Raw genomic sequence first — 14,654 nt, 5'->3', positions numbered from 1 at the left:
AGAGAGAGAGAGAGAGAGAGAGAGAGAGAGAGAGAGAGAGAGAGAGAGAGAGTTTTCCAAGACTCATTTAAAAGGTCCTGGGAAGTATCCTCAATTGTTTTTGGTACACTTAAGAGTAAGAAAAAAATGTGTCTGGGCTAAGTGCTGGAGATAAAAATACAGGATTTCCTCTACAATATCCTGGACAAGTGACTATTTAAACTTTGCTCAAAGACTTTTAGTGAAGGGGAACCTGCCACTTTTCAGCCCAGGCCATTTTCCTTTTGAAAATCTCTAATGGTTAGAACTGTTTCTTTTCATCAAAGTAGGTAAGCAGCAGAGTGGATAGAGCATTTGGTGTAGTCAGAGAGAGCTTGGTTCAAATCTGTCCTGAGACACTCCCTAGTGATGTTACTCTAGATAAATCTCTTAATCTCTGTCTACCTCAGTTTCCCCAACTTTAAACTGGATATGATGATAGCACCTATCTCTCAAGGTTGTTGTGAGAATCAAATGAGGTAATATTTTTTAAGGCACTTAGCCCAATACGTGACAACTAGAAGGTACTTAGTAAATGTTTATTTCCTTATTTTCTTCTTTCTTTATATTTAGTTTAAACCTGTCTCCTTGAAATTTCTAACTATACCCCCTAGTTCTGCCCTCCAGGTACAAGCAGAAAAAGTTTAATCTCTCTTTGACATAAATTCTTTAAATACTTAAAGGCATTATCTCTCTTCCCTTCTCCCTCTTCCTCTCCCTCTCTTCCTTTCTCCCTTTTTCTCTCTCCTTCTTTCCTACCCTCCTTCCCGCAGTCTTTAAGCAGACACTAGATTACCACTTGTTATAATGTAAGGAATATTCTTGTTCTGGGAGAGGTTGGATTCCATGACTTCTGTCAAGAGTGGAGAGCCCAGAGTAATACTGATAAGATCATTTCGTAGGTTCTAAATATTTATTACACCTTCTACATGACCAGGTTCATCTAAGTTTCCCAACCCCTTTCCCAAATACTTCACAAGAAATTAGAGTGGAGATGCAATTCAAGGTCTCCCTCTAGTTGATTTATTATTGATTATATCATATACTATTATATAGTTTCCTAGTTTATGAAGGGCTAATCCATGAACTATCACATATGACCATGTGTTGTAATGCTGACCAAAGGAGATATATTAGGCTATGTATGGTGGCCCATACCTGTATTTCTAAATACTAGAAAGGTTGAAGATGGCCATTCAGTTGAGCTTCAGTCTTCTGAACTGCAGAGAACTTTGCATTTGACTTAACAGCACTGTGTGGTATGAATATGCTAAGCCCCAAGAGGCAGAAGGCTACCCAACTCCCTAAGGAAAAGTCAATTGGCCACAGTGAGAAACTTAGTAGATTAAAGTTCTCATACAAACTGGCAGTGAGATGGAACTCATGGGTCCTTCTGCATTTCTGGACTGGATAATATAGGGAGATCTGGTATATGTGTGTATGTGTGTATGTGTATTTTTAAAGAACATATTAATCTTAATTTTCTACTACTTTAGATTACAATCTCCTTAAATGTAGGAATCATATCTTATATACTTTTATCTACCCTAAAACCTAAACCATCATCATCATAACAAGGCATATAGTGGTCTGTGATTTAAAATATACTCTGTATGCATTCTTTCATTTTATTGTCACAACCACCTGTAAAGTAAATATAGGTGTTCTACAAATTTTACAAATTAGGAAATTTAAGCTTAAAGAGTATAAGCAAATTTCCCCAAATCACACAACTAATAAGTAAAGAACCAGTACATAAAGCCTAGTATTCTAATTTCCAGTCCAAGGCCCTTTTCTCCATATTCTTCAGTTGCTTTAATACCTGTTTGTGATGATGTTATTAATCATGAGTAGTATCCATTGATGATGTGAGATGATAAGTTTTAACAGACCTGCTTAGATTAGGCTGGACCACAAACTGGCTTTTAAAAATGAGCTCTTTGGCAGCAATGTAAAATACCAGGGGCTTCCATTATGAGCCACACACTTTTGCCTGACTGCTCCAAGTGTAAAAATATGCAATACTTTTCCTAAATGTCTCGTTAGAATCATTTGATGATGATTTCCACAATAGTTGGTTTTATAGGGATACATAGATCAGTTTGTCTTTTATGGGCTATATTGGCTTTAATTCTCAGAATTATTTTGAAAATACATCTTGTTTCCCATTTGGGATAGTCAGTGGAATAAATGGAATATTTATTACACTTAAATTCTCAGCAGCCAGAACAAGCAAATACCCTCTTTCCTCTTACTTTCTCAATATTAATCTCTCTCCACAAAGCACAGAGAAGAGTAAGATGAAAAAAAGGACATTATCATTTAGGAGAAAAGGTAAGAATAATAACAGAAACAATAAGAGTGGTCAACATTAGGTATTGCTTTAAGTTTTATGAAGTACTTTACATATATTTTCATGTTTTGGCCTCAAAAAACCCTGGAAATTTGGTTTTGTTTTTATTAATATTATTTTTATTTTAACTAAAATATGTTGTCACCTCCTGAGTTCATATCATTATCAAGTGTGCCCAAGACAGGATTAGAACTCAGATCATCCTGCCCTGCCTTTATTGGTTTTAGATTCAGCGATGATCATTATGTCAACAAAAAGGGGAAAGTAATAATAGACACATGTCACTTCAAAGTTAATGGAGCATTTTCTTCAAATATATGAGAAAAATGAAATTTAGTTACATCTTTCAGGCAACATTGGGATAGAGGGTAGAGGGGCTTATTTTAGTCAGGGAGATCTGTGTTCAAGTCCCACCTCCAAGGAGCATTAGTTGTATAACAAAGAGAAAATCACTTAAACTCTCTTTTCCCAGGCAATTATTTAGAGTTATAATTTGCAAAGCAAGATCTAAACTACTTTGGTGAATGGAGTTTAATCTTTAAGAATTACTTACTATGCCTAAACCATCACAGATCTAATAATAAAACAAAAATGGTGACTTGTGAGAATCATATAACTAATACTGCCTGAGTTGACTGGTACTCAAATTAACCTCTTCTAACTTCAGGATGAGTGTTCTCTCTACCAGAACATAGACCTATGGTGGTAAACCTATGGCACATGAGCCAGAGGGGAATTCAGAGCCCTCTTTGTGGGCATGTGTGTCATCACCCCAGCACAGAGTTTTCTAGAGTTTGTTATTAGAAAAACAGAGGGACACAGGGCTGTATTGCTCCTCTACCCTCTCCATAAATGCCTAAAGATATTTCTCACATTACTTGCCCCTCTAAAAGGTTCACTATCACTGCCACAGACCATACATGGTCTATAAAGGATGTAAGAAAAGACAGACAATATAATAGATTCAAGAAGTAGAATTTAACATGTTAGGGTAACACTATATTTGACAAAAACTGCTGGGAAAATTGGAAAACAATATGGGAGAGATTAGATAAATTCAGAATGGGTGAATAACTTAAATTTAAAGAAGGAAACTATAAGTAAATTAGATGAACATAGAATAGTATACCTGTCATATCTATGGAAAAGAAAGATTATAATACCAAGTAAGAGACAGATAATATTACAAAATATAAAATGAATAATTTTGATTACATGAAATTACGAGGTTTTTTGTACAAAGAAAACCAATGCAACCAGAATTAGAAAGGAAGCAACAAATTGGGGGGGGGGGGGAAATTTATAACCAAAACCTCTGGCAAAGATCTAATTACTCAAATTTATGAGGAGCTAAATCAATTGCACAAAAAAAAAATCAAGCCATTCCCCAAATGATAAATGGGCAATGGATATGAATAGGCAATTTTCAGATAAAGAAATCAAAACTATCAAAAAGCACATAGAAAAAGTATTCTAAATTTCTTATAATTAGAGAAATGCAAATCAAAACAACTCTGATGAACCACCTCACATCTAGAAGATTAGTTAATATGACAGCAAGGGAAAGTAATAAATGTTGGACGAGGTGTGGCAAAATTGGGACACTAATGCACTGCTGGTGGAGTTTTGAACTGATTCAGCCATTCTGGATGGCAATTTGGAACTGTGCTCAAAGGGCTCTAAAAGACTGCCTACCCTTTGATCCAGCCATACCACTGCTGGGTTTATATCCCAAAGAGATAATAAGGAAAAAAACTCATACAAAAATATTTATAGTTGCACTTTTTGTGGTGGCAAAAAATTTGGAAAATGAGGGGATGCCCTTCAGTTGGGGAATAGCTGAACAAATTGTGATATCTGTTAGTGATAGAATACTATTGTGCTCAAAGGAATAATAAACTGGAGGAATTTCATGTGAACTGGAACAACCTCCAGGAATTGATACAGAGTGAAAGGAGCAGAACCAGGAGAACATTGTACACAGAGACTGATACACTGTGGTACAATCAAACATAATGGACTTCTCTACTAGCAATAATGCAAGGATCCAGGAAAACTATGAGGGACCTTCGAAAAAGAACACTATCCACATTCAGAGGAAGAACTGTGGGAGTAGAAACACAGAAGAAAAACAACTGCTTGATCACATGATTCGGTGGGGCTATGATTGGGTACGTAGACTCTAAACAATGACCCTAATGCAAATACTAACAATATGGAAAAACGTATTGATCAATGACTCATGTAAAACCCAGTGAAATTTCTTGTTGACTATGGGAGGGGGTAGCAAGAGGGGAGGGAAAGAATATAAATCATGTAACTATAGGCTAATATTCTAAATTAATTAAATAAACTTTAAAAATACATATTAGGGTAACAAATTGGAGGATCGTACATTTAGAGCTGAAAGAGATATTTGAAGCCAGATTTAACCAACTCATTTTAAAAATGAGAAAACTGAGTCCTAAAAATGCTAAGAGATTTGGCCAAAGTTACACATCTTAAGTGGTTAAAACTATATTTGAACTGAAGTGTTTTCTCCAAATCCAATGCTTTTGTCATAGAACCAAGAATAATGACCTGCCTAGAATAATATAACAAGTAAATCTCTAAGACAAGTTTAGAAATCAAGTCTTCCTGACTCCGAGCCTCATTAAAAATTAGAATATTTGGAACTATTTTAGGGCAGGGATATTTCTTTAGCTTCTCTCTGTATCTCACATAGTGTCATATAGTGCTTCCCATGAATGAAAAAAAAAAAAGCAGAAATTTAGAATCTATATTCTTTAGTAGTCACTCTGCTAAGGACTGGAGATACAAATATAATGATAATAATTAACATTTATGTAACATTATGTACCATGCATTGTGTTAAGTACTTTACAATTATCTCATTGATTCTCATAATAATCCTGGGAGATAAATGTCATTATTTTCTTCATTTTATAGATTAGGAAACTGAGGCAACCAGAAATTACATGACTTTCTGAGGGTTACAGGATTAGTAAATGTCTTGGGCAAAATTTAAACTCAGAGCTCTCTGTCTCTGGGTCCAGTAGGATACAGTTCCCGCCTTTAAGGAGTTTATATTCTAGTGGGAAAATTACAACACATAAAGGAGAGACAAGGCCAAAAGAGGTAGAAGTAGGTCTGGAATGTCATTGGAATGGGTCAGCATCAGTAGACACTCAGTATTGGTTGAAGGTCTGAATGCTGAATAATTTTACCACACGTTTCACCCACATGGTTATTTTTAGTTTAAATTCATAAAAAATACTTAATTAATACTTAATTCTTCATATTATTCTAGGTCTATTGTGACTGTGGAATAATATCAATATCATCTGTTCCCCAAAGGATCCCTCTGTGCAAAAGGTGCCCATACCTGAAATTTCTGAGTGCTATTGAGCTTGATGATATTTCTCTCCCACCGATTTGGGGACCCCGCTGAGTTTTGCCATATAGTCTGAAATGATTTACCACACATAGTCTGGAGACCAACACTTATTTTCATCTTCACATGGCTGGCATAGTGATAAAATATGACCTGGGGGAAATAAAAAATATTTTTTAACAACCAAAAAGAACTCAAGTAAAAAAAGGGATAATGAAAGAAGGATGCTTACAAGTACCTGGCATGATCGTTGGCTATTAGTTGGAAGGAAAACTCTGCTTTTTATGTTTGCAGGAGAAGAACCAGCTTTGGAGGACAGTGAGAGGAAATAGGCTGTTTGGGGGGAAAAAGAATAATAGAAATGTTAGAGTCACGGTTTCACTGACAGACACTGAAAATACCAGTGGTACATTTTCAGGCTATCTCTACATAATGCCTGCATTTGGTGAGGCAAAGAATGAAAATTTAGTCACTTGACATGACTGGTGGATTTTTTTCTACTCAATCCTTTTTCTCCCCTTTACTGAACTGATTTATTTCTACAGAAGCCAACCTAATATAATACTTTGTGAAATCCACACTTCTACTCGGTCACATCAAGTAGAAACAGCACAGAGACTGCAGGAAGAAAGTCATAGAGAAAGGTCAAATTGTGAACCCTGAGTACAATGTCTGGTAACACAGTAGGTGCTTAGTAAATGCTTGAAATTAAAAAAAAAAAAAGATGGGAATGGAGGGCTGTGAGGGAAAGAGGGTCGTAGGAAGGGAAAAAATATGGAACTCAAATTTTTAAAAAGATTGTTAAAATTGTTTTTACATGTAATCAGGTAAAAAATGTTATTTTTAAAAAATGAAACATTTTAAAAATAAATTAAGAAAAAACAGGGTTTGACAGAAGGAGCTTAATAAAATACCCCCCAATGGTTATGGGAAATGTACTTTGTAGCCCCTTTTGCCTGTCTTATGGAACATAACAATGAATTTACCAACATTACACTGACATCTATGTTTTATGTTGCTTGCAATAATAGTTTCTCTTCTTATCTTTTGGGGGGATTTTATCGTGTTTTTGTTTGTCTTTCCATTTTTAATACCAGTCATATCTCCAAAATACTCATCCCTGAATGAAAGCCCTTCCTTGTAACAAAACAAAGCATTTCAGGAAACCTAACAAGAATGCAACTGCCTAACTAAAACAAACTCCAAAGTCCAAATATAGCACCCCTTTTCAAATCCAATGAAATTATTGTTTGTTCTCCAGAAATAATGCAGCTTATGTGACATTCCAAAACTATGGTCTCCCACTTCTCTGTGTAGAAATAACAACAACTACTACTACTATTGTTATTATCATTCAGTGTTTTAAAGTTTATAAAGACTTGTACAAATATTATCTCATTGTATACTCAAAACAACCCTGGAAGGTGAGTACTGTTATTATACCCATTTTTACAGATGAGGAAATTGAGCCATACAGAGTTTAAGTGACTTGCCTAAGGTCACATGGCTAGTATAAAATTTTTACTCAGCACTCTATTCACTGTGCCTCTTAACTCTCTAAATGAGGAAATTTTGTCTTATCTGTTTTCCAGAATAAAACATACACAATGCAATTATGCGTCTAATCGTATTTGAGTTTGGATTTTCTTTATATTATTGTAGTATCACAGTACAAAGCCCCTTCTAGGTGAGCCTTCTTAAATCTTCCCTTTATTAACACACATATAATTTGTAATCAATCAGCAAGAATTAAGTGATTACTATTTGCCATGTAGAGTACTGGCTACTTAGTATACAAATATAAAAAAGAGAATATATATAATATATGCACATATTATATACATATACTACATATATACAGAACAAAGACAAAATATAAAATAAATTCAAGGTCTTTAAATGCAAAGTCATTAAAATAGGCAATAGTAGTTTGGGAGGTCAGGGAAGACTGCATGTAGACTATTATATTATTGTTAAAACAGTACGATTTCTCAATCCACTCGATAAAAAGAAAATGAGCAGTCAAAGACAATTTCAAAGTTATGTAGCTGGGATTCTAGAGGAATGGCAGTACCTTTGACATTAGTAGGGAATAAAAGAGTGGAGGGTTTGGGGGGGGAATGAGTTCTGTTTTGGACAAATTGAGTTTAAGATATCTCTGGGACATCAAAATTGAGATGCTGAATGGGCATCAGTGATAAAGGACTAATATTTCTGGAGAGGTGGAGGATACATAGCTAGATCTAACACCACATAGAGAGAATGACTAAACCCATGGGAGCTGCTGAGGTCACCAAGAAAGAGAAGAGGACCAGTAAAAAAAATCTTGAATATCCACAGTTAAGGGGCAGATAACAGATGATAAGCTGGCCAAAGAACTGAAAAAGAGCAGTCGGATACGAGTAGGATAACCTAGAGAAAACAGCATCAGAAAAACCCAGGGAGAAATGATGGACATCAAATGCAACCAGACAGCTCAAAAACAATGAAGATTGAGAATGCTATTAGTTAGCAATTAAAAGATTTTTTCCTAATGTTGGAATGAACAATTTGAAACAAGAAAATTATTTTACCTTTGAAGTCATGGAAATTTAAGATTTTTTTTGAAAAAAAAATGAAGAAACAGGTAAATATCATGAAAAGATTCCAAACAAGCCTTACAAGTCTTTGACCTCTCATAGTTTTCAAGATGCTTTTTTTTGCCCTCCTCTTTGCAATAAAGTTACTGCATGTCAAAATATATGCTGATTGTATTTGAAGAACTTAAGTTCTTCATTAGTTGCCACTGATGTTGGCCCAGAAGCTGTAATTGTTTTCTTTATGTCTTAGTGTGTGAATTATAAATTAGTGTGAATAATAAATCCTATGAAAGGAATATATTATTTGAATGAACACTGCCTAATTCCACTGGGCTAGTAAGTGCCTAAGGATGAGTTTTTCTGACTCCAAGCCTGGGGCTCTATCCACTGTACCATCTAGAACTGTGTTGGTGAACCAATGGTCCATGTGCCAGAGGAGGGCTTCTCCTTTCCCCCTCTCCACCATACCTGAGGATATTACCCACCCCTCTGCCTAGCAATCTAATGGGAGTGCTTCCTCCTTCCCTGGTCTGGGGTAACAGGACAGCTCATATGTGGTGTGAGGGTCTAGTTTGGGCACTTGGACTCTAAAAAGTTCATCATCACTTCTCTAGAGTCAGGAAGACCTCTGTTCAAATTCAGCATCAGATGGTTACTGGCTGCATGATCCTGAGCAAACCCTTTAATTTCTATTTGCTTCTGTTTCCTCAAATATAGGTGGTATTATTATCCCCATTTTATAATTGAGGAAACTGAGGCAGGCAGAGGTTTAGTGACTTGCCCAGGATCACACAGCTAGGAAGCATCCAAGAACGGGTTTAAGTCATATTCCTGATTCCAGACCCAGTATGCTATCTACTGTGCCAACTATTTATTGTAAGGAGTTAAGGCTCCCAGAAAAGGTTAAGGATCCCTGTTCTTGAAGGAAAACCCCTCTTCAAAAGAAAAGTTAGAACAGTATGTATACCTCTTGGAGAAAGAAAAGGACCACCTTGAAGGAAGGAAATTCCTAAGAAGTCATAAATGTGAAATCAAATTATTGGGACTCTGACATTCCATTTTGTAAAGTGAATTATCCTTAACTTTCAAGTTTTACTGAAACAAAGTCCAGAGAGCAAAAGCAATAGAAATTAACTGTCATTGAGTAATGCTTCTTTTATATTCAGCCAGTGAAGCAAGTGTTAATTACATGAAATATCAAATAATTATAATGAACAATATAGGCACTGTTCCCAAATAATATTTTAATTATTACATTATTAGAAATGAGGATGATTCTCACATCCAGCAGGCCTTAAATTGGTTTTATCAATGTTCATTTAACAAAAGACAACCCCAAGGCTTGGAAGAAAAATTATTCTCATTCTAAAGAAAGCATATTGAAAAGTTCCATTCATCATCTTTATTAAAAAAAAAAAAACCTCTTGGTCACAGAAATCAAATTTAATGACACACTGTTACAAGTAATAAAAGAGTACTTGAAATAACATCCATCAAAACATATAAATTAATTGTTTAAATATGTAAGCAGTGAAGTTTTTTTTAAAGGAAGGGTAACATGGAACAGTGAATAAGAGTATTGGACCTAAAGTTTTGACGTGTCTACAACTTTCTCTGAAAATTATTAGCATTTGTTATGAGCTAGTTGGGTATCCTCCCTGAGCCTCAGTCTCCCTATCTGTAAAATAGGAATAACAATATCTTTACACTGGTTGTTGTAAAGCTCAAGTAAGCCAGTGCATGTAAAGTACTTTGTAAAAGTCAAAGGTCTATATGAATTTCATCTGTTATTATTAGAAGATAGCTAGGCTGCCATTTTTACATTTATTAGAACAATGTAAATTAATCTATCTTCTGTTAGAAAATAAATTAAAATTTAACCTTTAAGGAAAAAAGCAAGAAAATTTACATTTAAAGACATTCTCATTTTTGTGTTAATGAATGAATGAACAATTAATTAATTGTGTTAATTTCTCCCCATGAAGGACAGAGGAAAAAATGTCTATAATAAACTATCAGGTGAAATGGGAAAAAAGGATATTCAAATTTTTCCTTTATCTTAAAATCTCTGCTCATAAAAATTCATTGTATAAATCCCTCTCTACCCCTTCCAAAATAAAATGCTTATTTTGCTGTGTTCTTTAGTATTTTTAAAAAAGTGTTTTAGTCATTGAGAGAAATGGAATTAATGGAATCACTAGATTTTGGGGAGCAAAAAAAAGAATTATAGTTTAGAGAACTTTGTGGCTCAAAGGGAACTTGGATATCATTTGGACCAATGCCTTCATTTTGCAGGTAAACAAACTGAGGCCTAGAGAGGTGGATGAAGAGCTGGTATAGGTTGACAGAATCTGCCTCCTAGAAAAGAATATACATGATACATTCATGTATCTGTTTTTGAGCCAAGGAGGAGAGATTAAGAACTATACAAAGCAGCTATATTCTAATATCATTAACACACTCTTTCCATTTAGCTCTGTCCCTCCTGACATCAGGAGTATATGGAGAATCATTTCTTAAAGCAAGCCTTAGGAGGCTGAGATAACAGACTCCCAACCTTAGCCATCAGGAAGATGCTTTCCTAGCCTCCCAAGAGATTTCTCATTTTTGCTGGAGTTATGTTGCCTATAAGTAAAAACTTACAAAGGCTCTGTGTCCCCCATTCATCTTAGCACCATATTAATTTCACTTTTGTTTACATGCTTCATAAATCTGCCATTTTAAACCTATTCCCATAAAGCAACTACACAGCAAATATTTAAAGTAATTGTTCTATAAAACATGCCTGATGGACCAATTATGAAGATTACAAAATAACTATCAATGCAAACTTTCAGGTTTGTATTCTTAAATTTTATGTAACTGTTTCAATGCTCACTGAACAAAGGGAAAGCTTCTAGAGTAAATGCCAGAATCAGAATAAAGTCTGTGGAAGAAAAGGAAGAAAGGGCAGACAGTAAAAAGGCATAAGAGCCAAGTTCCAAAGGCTCCATGGTGCCATTTTGACAGGAGTACAAACAGCCCTAGAATCTCTTCTCTTGCTATATAACAAAAACAATCATTAATTTTTCCAAGTCTTATATGACTTCTGGGAGTCAGGTTTGCCCAGTGAATAGAAGGATGAGCCCGGAAGCAGAAAGTCCACAGTGGTCGTCTTGCCCCTTGTACTCACTGACTATATGGCCATAAACAACTTACTTAAACCCTCAATGCCAGCAGACAGCTCTCTAAAACTCTAAGTGGTGGAGAAACAGCCCATCAGAATTAGTGCAACGAATTTCCACAGCAGATTGTTCTGGTGATGGTTGCTATTGTGGTTGCCACTCTTTAGTTATTTTCAATCCTGTCCAACTCTTCATGACCCTTTTGCAGAGTTTTCTTGGCAAAGATACTGGAATAGTTTGCCTTTTCCTTCTCTAGTTCATTTTGCAGAGGAGGAAATTGAGTCAAACAAGGTTAAGTGACATCCCCAGGGTCACAAAGCTTGAAGATTCTGAAGTCATATTAAAACTCCAATCTCTCTGACTCCAGACCTGATGTTCTATCCAGAATCACCCTCCACAGCTGCTATTTCTCAAAGAAAATGAAATCACAATTCTGGATCTTCCTCAAATATTTATGCACCCACAAATAAAGAGAAGAAAAATAAATCTTACTACAGCCTACATGAAATAACCAACAGTTCCAAAGGTACTTGAAAGAGGAGGAGTCATGAAATATGTAAGATAATATCTGTCTCCAAGGACAGCCCCAAATAAAGCAAGTTGTAGGGCTAATAAAAGATATGTAGGAATGAATCAACATGGTGAGGTCTATGGCTCGAAGCCAAGGTCATAACTTCAAAAAGCTTGGAGATAGAAATATGTATTCAATTGTTACTGGAATCTGGCTAAATTCTGATAACAGAGAGGAAATGCTTACCATATCTCAGAAATCTTTGAACCTGATTACTTCTATATGGAATAGCTTTTATTTTTTTCATCCAACCAGTATCTCAGTTAACACATCCTTTCAAGAGGTTGACAGGGTTATTATAACCAAAAGGAGACACTGAAACTATGCCTCACTTCCCCAGTGTTGTGACAGAAAGAGCACTGGCTTTGGGAAGAGAAGACTTGAGTTCTGAGTCCCAGTTCTGCCCAGATGACCCAAGATAAATTATATTCCCTCTCCATCTCAGTCTCTTTATCTTTAAAATGGGAATTAACAATACTCATGAGTAGTTACAGATGAAGCCTAATTGAAATAATATATGCAAGTGTCTTTTAAACCACAAAGTGCTACATAAATGTTAAGTATTATTTTTATTGCTATTATTGTCATTGCTCTCACATTTTATCTTATATTAAAAAGAATTGAGTTAGAAATGGCCCTGAGATGAGTTGCTGTACTACTATGGCTAATTCATATTTAGTTTTCAGGGAACTTCAGCACAAGTGGATAAAATTATGCCGTTGGGGATTTGCAAAAGCATATTGACATGCAAATACTTCTAAACTTCCTAAAAGCTTCTTTGTGGAAAAAAAAATCCACTTACCAACCAAACAAGAATTATAATTACTATTATTCCTTTTATTCTCATCTTTTTACATAAAATAAAATTTTATTGAAATAATTTTGGTGTTTTTTTACATAACCAAATTTCTCCCAATACTTCTCATCCTTTTCCCTCCCAAGAATTATAATATAATAATATTTTAAGAAAAAATAATAAAATATGTACTATTGATTGCAAAAAATGTTTAAAGTTTTTCCACTAACAAATCCAATAAAGCTAAGATTAAATGGGAAATAATTAACTGAGAGAAAGTTCCACAGATAAAAGCCTCATTTCTAAGAAATGTAACAAATTGATTCAAATTTGTAAGGACAAGAGTCATTCCTCAGTTGATAAATGGTCTAATCAGGATGTGAACAGATAATTTTTTGGAGAGAAGAAATCCAGGCTATGTATTGCTAGATGAAAAAACTGTTCTTAATTATTCATAAAGAGAAATATTAATTAAAGAGTTTCTGCCTCATACCCAAAAACTGGCGAAGATGACCAAAAAGGGGAAAATGACAAATTTCAGAGGGGCTGAGGGAAAACAGGCACACTGACTCACTCTTAGTGGGCCTGTGAATGATTATAAGCATTATGGAAGAAATGTGTAATTACACACAAAATGTTATTAAAGCAGTTATTGAAAGTTATTAAACAAAACCTTTTGACCCTGCTATAAAACTATTACTGCCGTACCCAAAAGAAATTATAGAAAGAAATAAAGGTCCCATATTTATGAAAATATTAATAGCAGAGGGGTTTTTTTAATGGAGAAAAAATCCTGAAAACTAAAGAGATATCCTTAGATTGAGGGATGTCCTAACAAATCATATAGGGAGACACAATAACTAGATCACTAGAATTATACATCAGAAGCTTACTATTATTCATAGATGATGTGACAAATTCTTTCCTACAAATACCGATCTCTAAATATCCTTTAGAATTTCACAAATGAACTACATAGAAAGCAGACCATTATCACAAATAGGACTGTTGTCCACATTATCCAGATAGGACATTGATGCACAAAAATCTAAAAACAATTCTTTTCATATGTGCCATTATATCAAATACTCATCTGCAAGTTATGTGGAACAAAAGTCCTCTCAAAATAGACCAGATAAGACCAATGACAGAAATTAGATTTATGATTTCATAGGAAACTACTAATTAATAAATATTAAATGCCTACTGTGAGCTTACAGCTAGGGATATAAAAAGAAGCAAAAGAGAGTGTTCCTGCCCTCAAAGAACTTACTACCAGATGAGGAAATCCCTGCTCCCAGTGTAAGTCAGTATCTTCCATAAAATCTGAGGTCTTAGACAGATACCTGGAGTCCTAAGGGGCAATGTGGCATACCCTGGGTCAAGACCAGTATATGTCAGTCAGATCTTGAACTCGGGTCATCTTGGCTCTGAAGCCAGCTCTCAAAATTCTCTATCATTTGCCTAAGATTATAAAGGTAGTAAGTACCAGAACTGAGATTTTAGCCCTGTTCTTCCGAGTTTAGAAGCAGAGTTCTTGAAATGAACTATATTACTCATCAAAGGCAAAAGTTTAGAACTCAGGTAACTTAATGGAAACTTAATGATTTCCGTACTTCATTACTAAGATACATTAAAGATAGTTGGGTGCCCCTACTATGAACTTCTAGATTCTATATCCAAGGATCAAAAAAATAATATAATAAATAATTCTCATGATCTTTTGTTCAAATCCTTTGACCACTACTCTCCTAGACAATGTCCTAATATTGAGAAAAG

The 14,654-nt window shown here is 34.9% G+C and overlaps 1 protein-coding gene across 1 annotated transcript in view; it reads right to left on the bottom strand.

Annotated features, from left to right (window-relative positions):
• MALRD1 (MAM and LDL receptor class A domain containing 1) overlaps positions 1 to 14,654 on the bottom strand; it is an 892,965-nt gene that overhangs the window by 856,321 nt on the left and 21,990 nt on the right. Inside the window, 2 exon segments of the mRNA XM_044678926.1 lie at positions 5,757 to 5,918; positions 6,004 to 6,098. Coding sequence (XP_044534861.1) covers positions 5,757 to 5,918; positions 6,004 to 6,098 — 257 coding nt within the window.

This window comes from Gracilinanus agilis, chromosome 5 (assembly GCF_016433145.1).
Source record: "Gracilinanus agilis isolate LMUSP501 chromosome 5, AgileGrace, whole genome shotgun sequence".
Lineage (NCBI taxonomy): Eukaryota > Metazoa > Chordata > Mammalia > Didelphimorphia > Didelphidae > Gracilinanus > Gracilinanus agilis.
This window is presented reverse-complemented; position numbering and strand designations above follow the sequence as displayed.